The sequence below is a fragment of the Sphaeramia orbicularis genome, chromosome 17, assembly GCF_902148855.1.
Source record: "Sphaeramia orbicularis chromosome 17, fSphaOr1.1, whole genome shotgun sequence".
Taxonomy (NCBI): domain Eukaryota; kingdom Metazoa; phylum Chordata; class Actinopteri; order Kurtiformes; family Apogonidae; genus Sphaeramia; species Sphaeramia orbicularis.
Genome location: NC_043973.1, coordinates 3,963,583 through 3,976,339, shown reverse-complemented (window position 1 = coordinate 3,976,339; position 12,757 = coordinate 3,963,583). Strand labels below are relative to the sequence as shown.

Here is a 12,757-nt window from a genome sequence, read left to right as displayed (position 1 = left end):
GACTGCGTAAACCACAAACCCATGGTGCATATAGTGGTTATTTGAGTTATGTTAAAGTCACTTTTGAGTTGATTTAATTTTGATGACAAATAGCCGCTACAGTCAGTCATGAAGAGGACAATGTGCACCAAATTCACCCTGTCACAATTTGCTGATAAATGCTCTCTGCTCACCCTGGTTCATTACTTTTTCTCTTTTTTGACTGTAGGGTATGAAATCATTTGTGAATTATTCAACCTCTTAACACCATAGCTGTATAGCAATTAAGTAATTAATAATATTGTAAGATATTTATTTATTTATTTCGAATATGCAAATAAACAAAATAAAACAAAATGAAGCAAATTAAGACAAAAACAAAATAACATTTAAATGAACAGAATCTTTCTTCAAGCACATACAAGTCTGAATTTGCATAGTCGAAAAGGAGTAGGAAGAAGTATAAACTTGTTTAATCCTACCCCTCAGTGCTTTTATACCTTTATCACTAACTTAAAACAAGAATCACAAAAAACAATCCAATTTTTCTAATTTTAACATCGAACCACAACAAATACATAATGCACTAACTGAATTATACACAATAAAATGTTCATGTCAGTACAGTCATACAAACAGACTCAACAATTCAACAATTTTCTTCAATAATTACAGCATATTTATCAATACAACATTATTCATAAACAAACAGGCCTCAGTGTCATTATTAAATACTGGACCTCTCAAGAATCAATTTTGTATATCTTTTTTTAAACTGAATTATATTAGAAATTTGTTTTATCTCCACACACAATTTGTTCCACAGTTTTCCTCCACAAATGGTGATACAGAAACTTTTTAACCTAGTGCGTACTTTATGAATCTGTAAATTTAATTTTCCCCGTAAATCATAGCCTCCCTCTCTTTCACAAAACATTTCTTGAATATTGCCCTGTAGTAAGTTGTTCTTTGCTTTATACATTATTTGAATAGTTTTGAATTCCACAAGGTCAATGAGTTTTAAAGTTTTAGATTGTAAAAACAGTGGATTTGTGTGTTCATGAAAACCAACATTGTGAACAATTCTTATTGCTCTTTTTTGCAGTATTTTTGTAGTATAGTCTTTGTAATGAACTTGTATATGTATTTCCTCATACCTCCAAACAGTAACTTAAATAAAGTAAGATCAATGAATTATACAGAATCTGAAGTGATTTTTGAACTAATATCCCCTTTGCTCTGGCCAGGACTGAGATGCTTCTGGATAGTTTCTTTTGTACATATTTTATGTGAGGTTTCCAGCAAATTTTATCAGCAATTATCATACTGCAAGATACTGCAGTTATGTTTTTTTGTTTTGTTTTGTTTTGTTTTGTTTTTTAATCTGTTTAATATTAAAGAATGTGCAAACTGTAATGTATATAAAACTTTCAAATGTTAAATCTTAAATAGACAACACACAAAATATATAACAATAAAATACAGATACTGCCGAAAAACTCCATCACCCTCGGCTGGTGATGCAGTTTTCGGTAGGGAGCAGAATTCGGCACAACACCGCCACCTGTCGGTATATTCTGGCCAAACGGGTTCATTATGATGGAGAAAGCCTCTAAGCTCTCTTACTGGGAACTGTTTATAGACTTTTTTTTTTTTTTTGACAATATACAAATATACAAACAACATGGCATCTGTATTATAGAAAATACAAAGGCACAGGTACAAATAGGAATACATATATAGATGTCAACAACCATGAAGACTGCAATTTTTGGAAAAAGAAAGAAAGAAAGAAAGAAAGAAAGAAAGAAAGAAAGAAAGAAAGAAAGAAAGAAAGAAAGAAAGAAAGAAAGAAAGAAAGAAAAAGAAAAATAATTAACAAATAAAATGAGGTGGGGGGCTAGGGCTTGTTGTACAAATTATATTCTTCAATAACTGATAGAAGCTTCAATGCAGGTTTACTCTTCATGTGACTGAGAGTTTTCATATAGAGCAGAAACTCATTATGGAAACTGGAAAATGTGGGTTTCATCTTCAGATGTCTACATTTGTGTATCTAAAATTGACCCAGAATGATGATACTATTTAGTAAAAAGCTGTCTTTGACATTGTCCAGTGCATGTCCATAAGTAATGTCCATTATGGAAAATTCTTCAGGAAGGCAAACGTTTATGTGAAGCCAGTCATGAATGTCCAGCCAACACACTTCCACATACATACAGTGGAAAAAGAAATGAATTTTGGTTTCAGTCTCATTACAGAAAACACAGTTATTTGTTTCAAAACCAAATCACTGTTTTATCATATCATTGGTGGGATAGACTCCATTCAGAATTTTTAAATGAATTTCTTTGGCTTTTAGGTTTAAAGGAAACTTTAAATATTGAGTTCGCAAAATTCGTATAGATTTATGAGTATAAAATTGAGAAACAGAGTTTCTATAGGACAGGATGGGATTTGAATTGTAGTTGAGGATTTTCCTAATTACTTTATTGGGGATTTGTTTTTAGACTTCTGTTTCTTTTATTTATGCCTAGGAATCACAAACATGTGCCCACAAATGAAATGTTATCAGTATAATGAGGAGAGCTAGCTTGAAGTATAACACTAGCTAATGTTAGCTAGTTTAATCTGATCACTTCTTTCCATCCAAAGATGAATTAAAATACTCTAATGAAGGATGGAACTGCTGTGCATGTGGTTCCCTGCTGCTTTATTTATAAATTATGCTAATTAAATGTAATTCACAATTTATATTTAGCAACACATACCAAATAACCATTTTTAACTTTAGCCTTCACTTCAAAATTATGCTAAAGCATCTGTTTAATGATAGTCTAACAATATAAAGTCAGATTAGATAGATAGATAGATAGATAGATAGATAGATAGATAGATAGATAGATAGATAGATAGATAGATAGATAGATAGATAGATAGATAGATAGATAGATAGATAGATAGATAGATAGATAGATAGATAGATAGATAGATAGATAGATAGATAGATACTTTATTAATCTCAAGGGAAATTCAAGTATTCAGCAGTTTTGCAAACAGCACAATAAGACAATAAACAGACAGAGCAGATCAGGTGGGTTAGTAACCAGGTTGACATTAAGGTTAGTATACTCCTAAAAAACTTACAAACAACTTCCTCTAAAAAACATCCTGTCAAATACTGTAAACAAAGACTTCTGATTGTATTTACACATTTGGAAAGGGCTTTATTTAATTTGAAGTATTTGTATTATTTTATACTAAGTGAAAATAAAAAAGGTGTGTTCCCACATCTGGCCAGTGAATTGTTGTGTTACTTTTATTTTTCTAATTAGCATTTTATGTATTTATTTTTATTCCTGCTTGTGACAATATTATACTGGTCAAAAATTTTAGAACACCTTCATTTCCTCTGTAAAACACTTCTAAAAGTATATTTAATAGTTTTTCTCAATTTTGTGTATTTCTTTTGTTAAAATGCATCTTAACTACTATTATGGCACTAATACTGGGTACAGAAGGTAATGCATAACCTACCTACCTTTGGCAAGCTTAAAAAAGACGAACAGAAATAATAATAATAATAATAATAATAATAATAATAATAATAATAATAATAATAATAATAATAATAATGACTACTGTTGTGAAATGGTTTATGGGTTAACTACAGCTGTTTTGCGACAATGGAAAGAAATGTAACTTAGATTGATACTGTATCATACACAAATCCGCAAAAACGATAAAACCAACAAGTAACTAAACTAATGCACCATGTACAGGATTAAAAACAAACCATCTTCCCCAGACCCCTGCCAAAGCGCCGGGGAAATGGCTCTTTTATGGGACACTATGTTGCAGATTGCTTTGGGATGCCATAAGTAGCAATGCTTTTTTATTTGTTTTATTTTTTTTTATTTTTTTCCCATTACAATAAATTTCCGGTGTTTGCATCAACGTCTCCTCTACTGATTTTTACTCGCTTTTATTCTAGTATTTTTTATCCTCCGTAACGTTAACGGGGTTCCCATGGCAGCCGCCTGGTCTCCATGGAAACGAAGAGTGTCAACAGCGGAAGTTTAGCTGTGTAAGGAAGTAGTCATTTGTATTTAGATTTTGGTAAACGTTGATAAGCAGAACAAAGCAGAAAGTAGTGTTTTTCCTGATGGACTGTCTTGGGGTTTCGTCCCTCCAGAACCTACAGGCTCTGTCTGATTTATTATCCACTCAGGAGGAGGAGGACGATGAGGATCCAGGCTGCAAAGTAAGAAAAGGCTGTCACAGTCAGCTAGCTAAAGAGTCAGCGGGGCCAATTCAGAAAAGGGGGCAGATCATGTGTATTTTGATATTCTCCTAATAATAATAATAATAATAATAATAATAATAATAATAATAATACATTTGTAATTTAACAGAATTTTCAATGTTTATTTTACAGATTTTTCCTGTATTTTTAAGATACAGAAAAATATCAATGAAAGGACAAAAGTAGACTGTGATTTTACATGTCAAATGTAAAATAACATGAAAAAACTGTAACTGTGAATAACCCAAAAATTTCCATTTTTTAAAAGGAATGTTTTCTTTTTTCACAGAAAAATACAGTTTAAATACATTTGCAAATGTATCATAGTTTCACAAATATTTCTTTTCTATTTATGAGATTAAACTGTTAATTTAAAGTTTAATACTGTAAAAAAAAAAAAAAAAAAATCAATGCGATAAAATTTGTTCTGTAAGTTTAACAAGACTTGTTTGTTAATTGACAAATATCTTGTGTAATTATGGGAGGTTTCACAACAAAAATGTTGAATAAATGAATTTTTGTGTATGTATAACATGTATAAACACTGATAAACTGTCAAAATACAGTTTTTATCAGTGGAGTGCACAACTTAGTCTCACTGAAAATTATTTATACATATTTATAGGTAATTTGATTGTTTTAATACATGTAAATATTCTTTATTAAACATTAAAATGTCAAAAAATGTGCAAAATCTCATGTAAAGTTAGGGCAAAAAACTGTATTATAATTATGGAAAATTAGCATATTTTTATGAGATGGTTATTTTCCGTTATTTTACAGTATTTTTTTCTGCACCCCTGCTGCCAGAATATTAGTTTTTTGGGTTGTTTTTTTTTTAGTGTATGATGAGGGTGGGATTAAAGCTACTGATTTCCAATCAGTAGTAGGTGTGTTCAGAATTAGGTGGCTTAAAGAATTTCTGTCACAACCAACTTCAGTGTAGTTCCATATTCCCAAAAGTTTGTTTGATAAATTGGGTGGTCTTGAATTTCTTTTGAAGTGTGATTTTGAAATAAACAAGATCCCTCTTACGTTGTCAAATTTCCATAGAACGATTCTCCAATTCTGGAAAGTGATATTTACACATAATTTTACCCCTCATACCGCAACGCTTTGGAACAAAAGGGTGATCGTAGTAAACAGGAAATCAATCTTTAAGAAGGACTGGTTTGAGAAAGGTGTTACATTTGTGACGGATATTTTAGATCATAATTGTGAATTTCTACTATGTAGATTTTATACCAAAATATGACATGTGTTGTACACCAAGAGAATTTATGAAAATATGTGAAGCAGTCCCCTTACCCTTATTACAGTTGATTCCTAATATCTTATGTTACTAGAGTATTGAACCTTCCCCTCCAACACTTATGATTGATGGTATAAATTTAAAGGATAAGAAATGTAATAATAAAGTAATTGGTACTGCTCTGAAATCTGCAGGTTCCTGAATCCATGTCACTGTCCATTATGATAAAGGCAAAGTCAGCATTTATTAGATGACCCATTTCTCCAAAAATAAAAGAAACTTACTTCAAAATCATCCAAAATACTTACCCAGTTGCGGAATTTCTCAAAAAAACTTTTAAATTTGAAGTAGACGCTTGCTCCTTTTGTGACAAGTCAGAGGAAACATTAGAACATTTGTTTGTTTTATGTGACTCTAGTTTTGGTTTGACATCAAGAATCGGTTGTCTGTTAAAATTGATGATGTACTGTTGTTTGATACTGTTGATATTCTTTATTTTAGGGATAATTTGAACATATCTGATCTTATTAATATAATTATTCTTTTGTGTAAATATCATATTCATTGCAGTAAATGGAAAATTCTAAGCCCTCCTTTAGTTGGTTCATAAATGAATTCAAACTGTTTTTTTCATCGCTTCAAAAAAGTAAGTCTCATAAATCAGCCAAAAAATGACATGGTGAAATTAAGGAATATTTGTTGTTTTGACCTTTTTAGTCTTGCTCCATTGGTTTTATATTCTACTTGTTTTACAGCTCCCTTTTTGTTCTGTTTTATTTCTTTCATTTGTTGACTTGTCATAGATTTTTTGTTGCTTTACATGCTCTTTGTATAAAAATTCATGGAAAGGAATGCTTCTCGGACCAAAAAAAAGAGTTTGTTCAAGGTGCTTTTTGGAAAATAGGATTCATAAAGTAGATACCAAACTGGAAGAAAAATCCAAGGCACTCACTTTAAACATTAAAATGCCTTTATTAACAGGGCACAGTCATATCTAGACCTAAAAAACACTTCTTCTTCAAGTCAAACAGGAGCCTGGAAAGCTGTAGGTTCGTATATAGTAGGATCTGACCAATAGGGACTTGCCAACTGGGCATGAAGATAATGGTCTGCAGAGGGTGTCCACATGTAAAACGGCCAGCAGATGGTGTCACTGCAGGTCAAAAGGCCATACACAAACAAGAAAACCTCACTGTAAAACCTATGAAGGCTGATGTTGAAGGGCTGATTTGTGTTGGAATAATTAAAACTTCTGCATTGGCATATGGTCAGATATGATAACTGGTCAGGGATTCTGGTTTAATGCTTTATTTTCTCTTCAGGCAGATTATTTACAGGTGGAACAGTTCAGGTGATGACATGGGTAGGATGATTTTGAATCTTAAACAAAGGGAAACAATAACTGTATTACTAAAACAATTCCAAACATAGTCAAGGATGTTCAACTAACAATAACACAAAATAACTCACTCAGGTATGCATCCATCCATGTCTGTGCATTTAAGTCTGATTCTTCTTCAGGCCACATGCTCTACATCAAACAAAGGAAAAAAGAGGATGGGCTGGGCCTGATCCTTCCTCTTAAAGGGTTGGGTGTGACCTGATAGGTGAGGGTTAGGTCCTGACCCTCCCCAACCAGGAAGTGGAATTTTTAACGCTCACTAATAGAAATATTTACAAATGTACATGGATAAATGCAAAATTTACATATTCCTGTTAATTTAGGATCAAAACAGTGTAAAGTCTTTAAAAACAAGAAACAAGCAATACATGACAAGAAAGCAGAAAGGTCCAACTCTTCATTCAGTCCAGGGGGTACAGTGGTTTGGAGTTTAAAAATCCAGAAAGCTTCCCATTGATTCAGTGTCTTTTGTCTGTCTTCCTTTCTTATGGAGGATGGAATGTGGTCGATGCCAATAGCTTGTAATTTGGCTGGGTTGCTGTTGTGCAGTTCCAGGTAATGTTTTGCCATCGGGTAGTTTATGTTTCCAGTTCTTATTGCATATTTGTGTTCTGACAGTCTGTCCTGTAATTGTCTTTTTGTCCTGCCGATGAAAAATACTTTGCAGGTTGGACATCCCAGTTTGTAGACGATGACTGTTGCTTCACAGTTGATAAAATGATTGATTGTGTATTGTTTTTGTGATGTAGAGTCTATGAAAGTTTTTGTCTGTATGACATTCGTACAGTGATTGCAGTGGCTGCATTTGTAACTACCTCTAGGTTTCTGACCCAGCCATGATGGTGGTGTGCTGGGCTGGAGATGGCTGTGGACCAGTTTGTCCTGCAGTGTAGGACGTCTCCTAAAGGTGATGAGTGGAGGCTGTGGAAATATCGGTCTGAGTTGTTCGTCGCTCTGAATGCTGTCCCAGTTTTTATTGCTTATTCTTTTAACGTGGTCCGCTTCTGTACTGTATGTGGTGACAAACACCATTCTGTCTCGTGTTTGTTTGGGGGGATTCCTAAATAGTAAAGTCTGTCTGTCCAGATGTTTAGCTCTTGTGTAAGCTTCTTGTAATGTGGCATTCTTGTAGCCCCTTGCCTGAAAACGTGCAAACATCTCCCCTGATTTACTCACAAAATCAGCATCTTGGTCACAGATTCTCCGCACCCTCTGAAACTGGCCGTAAGGGATGTTTTCTTTAAGCCATTTGGGATGAAAGCTATTGGCATGTAGAGCAGTGTTTCTGTCAGTGGGTTTTCTGAAAGTGGATTTGTGTAACATCCCTAAATTGTCTTTATAAATAAAGAGAGTGCCTTGGATTTTTCTTCCAGTTTGATGTGCTCCTTGTATACTTTGAATTTGTCTCCTGTCATTATTGAAATGTCCTCTATAGGAGTTTGTATGTTGTATTGTATGTTCTAAAGTTCCAATTAAAATAAAAGATAAATAACAAAAAAAGTGTATTTTGATATTTGTAGTATACTGAAATACTTTAATTATTCAGTTCACAAAGCCTTAAGACAAATAGTAGAAAATAGACACATCTATACAACGTTCGAAACAACTGTACAACTATAACATAAAAAATGCATTTGGTAACAGCCTATTTAAGTGAATTACTACTGACAAGCATTATTCTGCTTTCATATTTTCATTTCTTATATTTAATTAGTCTTTCATTTTGTTTTTTGACTGGAGTTTATTTATTTATTTATTATTTGGCCTTGGTGTTTATGAAGAAATGTCTAATTCAATTTTCTTTAGTTGTGAGTGTGAGTAAAGAATTATGAGGAAAGCCTTGTATTATAGAAACTTTACAAAAGCAAAATGAAAGAATGCAAATATGATTAATAAAGCTCTTGTTAACTGAACATCCCGTATAATACTTTTAGTAATTTTATTTAGTAAGTAATTTTATTCTTGGTCACATGGAACCATTGCAGGGCCAAACAAGCTGAGGAAATTACAATCAAGTGACATTTTTCTTTACAACAGTGAATTAATTTTCCTGTGTGGAAACTGTCATTTCTCAAAAACAGAAAAAAAAGTTTTTAGTTGCTTTTTAGTCAGTCAGTTAGTTTCTTTGATTGTTTCTTTGTTTGTTTAACTGTAATTACTTTGGTGCAGACTACAAGACTCAGTGTTTTTTAGAATTGTTGAAGAAAGTCTATTATTTATGTCATATCAATTCAATTCAACAGAACATGGCTCCATGTACACGGCTAAACCCTGGACATATTGGCCCACAGCCAAAAAAAGACAAAGAAGGTATGCTATAACATGTGGTTCAAGTGACACAGCTGAGATAATGACACATTGTGCTCTATTAAAAGGTGTTTGTGTGTGTACACTACAGTGTCAAATGCAAATGTGACCAAAACCAAGGATATCTGGAGTGAGGAGGAAGTAGCTGAAGGTTCCCACTTAGACGACCACACTGATCCACGGCCACAGCCTGAGTAAGTGTCCACAGGGCAGAAAGGGAACAGGGACTAGAAGGGTTTACTGAAGTTAATGGAGCTCCAATAACTATAAAAGAATGCAGACAGTCTCATATTGGGACTGCACAGGTACATTTAAAGTTGTCTTTATCAGACAAGGTTTTTCCCATGTCTTCCCTTGTGCTGTAAACCAATGGTAGTGACAGAACAAAGAGCCAGGCTCCCGAAGATCAGTATTTGAAAGTGTTTCAGGACCTCAAGTCATTTGTTTCTACTTCTTTGTTTGTAACACCAGGTATTTCTTACAAAATCTTTGCTAGGGATTGTTAATGGTATCTAATATGGTAGGGAATGTGTGTGTAATATGTGTGTGCAGGTATGACATCATCCTGAAGCAGAGTGTGGGGACTGAAGACATCTACTTGGGCCTGAGCAGAAAGGACCCCTCCTCCATGTGCTGTGAAGCCATGCTGGTAAATACAGTCACTTCAGGATTTTGCCCTAAATATTGAGACGCATGTTAGAGAACTGATTTGGACTGTAGCTGCAGCTTTCCCCAACTGTAAAAAAAAACACACAGACCCACTTTTATTAGGTTGCTGGTGGAAGAGACAGGAAAAAATCTAGAGAAGTGATTCCCATAGTGTGAGCGTCAGCCCTCTGGTGGACTATAAAGGTACTGCATATGAGCGTTTAGAAGTCGTTTACATTTACAAGTCATTAAATCGTTGTTTTCTGTTAATGTCTACAAAAAACAAGATATTGAAAGTACAAATCTTGTACTATTTTAGAAAGGTGTCAGTGTTTTGGGTTCTGCCATTAAAACCACATTGGAGTGATGTTAATGTTCTTAATGAATGGTCTTCATTTTCATTTCATTTTATTTATTCCTTTATTTGAAAGGGGAAGTGCATATTAATGAATGAACAATACGCAGTTATCATAAATACACCGAATTTAGCACAACTGCTGGTTTCCATCTGCAGTCCAGACATAAAAGCACACATAAAACCAGCATTGTTGACATAAAAATACACGACATAACAATACAACAAAAAAAACAATATAACATCACATATGTAACAACAATATGTTACATAAAATACCAACAATTAAAATTTTATATATATATATATATATATATATATATATATATATATATATATATATATATATATATATATATGTGTGTGTGTGTGTGTGTGTGTGTGTGTGTATATATGTATACAGGGTGGGGTAGCAAAATTTACAGTATTTTGAGGCAGGGATTGAAAGACAGTGTATGACCAATTAGTTTATTGAAAGTCATGAGAATTTAAATCTTCAAATCATATTTTACTGCATTTCTAACGGTCTTGTTGTCTACCTCAAGTTCATTTGCCATTTTTCTCATGGATTTGGTTGGATCCTTTAGGATTTTGGATTTGAGAGCTTTAATAAAAGCTTTGGTACGTTTTTTGTTGCTTCCTCCACTTCCAGACTTTCTGGTAATAGTTTTGCTCATAGTCATTCTCTTCTTTCCATTATAAACAGTCTTTATGGACACTCCAACTATTTTTGAAATCTCCTTTGGTGTGACGAGTGCATTCAGCAAATCACACACTCTTTGACGTTTGCTTTCCTGATTACTCATATGGGCAAAAGTTTGTGAAAAGGTATGGATAATAGTGTTAGGTATGATTATGACATCAATATATGTTTGGGTTCAAAACAATTGACGTAGTGCCTGCTGAGAAAAAAACAACTAAATGTTCATTATAAATTTTGCTTCCCCACCCTGTGTGTGTGTGTGTGTGTGTGTGTGTGTGTGTGTGTGTGTGTGTGTATATATATATATATGTGTGTGTGTGTGTGTGTGTGTGTGTGTGTATGTATGTATGTGTTTTTTTTTGCATTGAAAGTTAGAGTGGTTAATAACAGTCACTAGAAATTACTTGACTGCAGTAAAGAACATAAACAGATAAATCTATTTCTGTTGGGATAAAGCATTTCTTCAAGAACTATGCAGCTCAGCATAAGCAAAAATGAATCTACAATTGCAAGAAAAAAGACAAGCCTGCAAGACGAGGGAAAATAAGAGACTGTTAGGAAAACAGGGGAGGTGTCTAATCTCTTCCAATAAAACTGAACTTCAAATATGTGTTTTGATTGTCACAGTGGGTGGTATTACTGTTCTTCACTTCCTTCTACTTCTAGGTTAAAATCCGACTTCCAGACACCAAAGCAACAGATGTAGTCCTGGATGTGAAAGAAAAGTTCCTTGATCTACGGACGCCCAAATAGTAAGGGCTGCTTTGACACTGATGTCTTTCATTTGTTTCTTTTTTGTTTCTTTGACTCCTCAGAGTAGCTGCAGTTCAGACCCAAAGCTCTTATTTCCAGACATTTCATTTAATCCGCGGCTCATGTTGTGACCTGATGATCTGATGCTGGGTCAGAACATCTTCATTTCCCTCATATACAGTATACACACTCTCCATGTCTGCTTCCCCTCAGTTTCTTTAACTTGTCTTCTTTGTTCTCCTCAGTAAACTGGGTCTTCATCTCCCACATCCCGTCCACAGCCAGGAAGGAAAAGCCCAGTTCTTTAGTGACAGGGATGAACTGGAAGTGACTTTACTGATGAACCGGCCCATGGACTCTATCAACATGCAATAAGAAAGACAGACTGGTGTTCAGCAGACAGGAGAATAGACATGAGCATTTACTCTGGAGATTCACACACTGCCTTATAACAAATATCTGTACTTCCTTCTTACCTTTTTAATAAAGGCTTATTTAATGTATTTAAGTGGAATTATGCACGATTGTTATTTTGCATCACTGCTTGCTTTTCCAACATGAAAACCAATTATTACCTAAGTGGATGGAACAATAAACACAGAGAAAACATGGTCCATTTTTATGTCCTTTTGTGTATATCAAAATGATGTAAAAGTAAGATGCAAAAGATGAAAATTATGAAAAGCTGTAACAAAAAGAACACAATATAGAACATGCAAAAAAAAAAAGGAGAACAGAATGCCAAAAACGTGAAAATGATTTGAAAGACAAAAAATAAGAGACAAAGACAAAATCTCATAAGACTACAACATAAAAAAATGGAAAAATTTGAAAAGGACAAAATGATAGAAACAAGATGCAAATCATTTAAAAGACGCAAAACGAAAAGATTGGTGCAAAAATGGAACAGGCCTAAAACAATGAAAAAATGTAACAAGACTTGAAAGTTACAATGACATAAGAGGTGTAAGGTGAAAACACCACTTTGTGTCCGTTGTCAAGAGACAGACAAAAACAATGTCAGACATACCAAGACAAAAAAAAAAAGACAA

General features: G+C 33.7%; 1 protein-coding gene across 1 annotated transcript; it reads left to right on the top strand.

Annotated features, from left to right (window-relative positions):
* Nucleotides 1-4,144: 4,144 nt before the first annotated feature.
* Nucleotides 4,145-12,175, top strand: dnaaf6 (dynein axonemal assembly factor 6). Its single transcript, XM_030159627.1, has 6 exons — nucleotides 4,145-4,243; nucleotides 9,183-9,249; nucleotides 9,338-9,440; nucleotides 9,799-9,895; nucleotides 11,619-11,704; nucleotides 11,951-12,175. Exons 1-6 carry the CDS (start codon nucleotides 4,145-4,147, stop codon nucleotides 12,078-12,080), a joined length of 582 nt encoding a protein of 193 aa, XP_030015487.1. The 3' UTR covers nucleotides 12,081-12,175.
* Nucleotides 12,176-12,757: the final 582 nt, after the last annotated feature.

Bases quoted from the DNA above. Each gene is read 5' to 3' on its own strand.
- dnaaf6 (XM_030159627.1), top strand. From the start codon at position 4,145: ATGGACTGTCTTGGGGTTTCGTCCCTCCAGAACCTACAGGCTCTGTCT. The intron at 9,250-9,337 runs GTATGCTATAAC...TGTACACTACAG, and splicing joins GCCAAAAAAAGACAAAGAAG to TGTCAAATGCAAATGTGACC. The intron at 9,441-9,798 runs GTAAGTGTCCAC...ATGTGTGTGCAG, and splicing joins GATCCACGGCCACAGCCTGA to GTATGACATCATCCTGAAGC.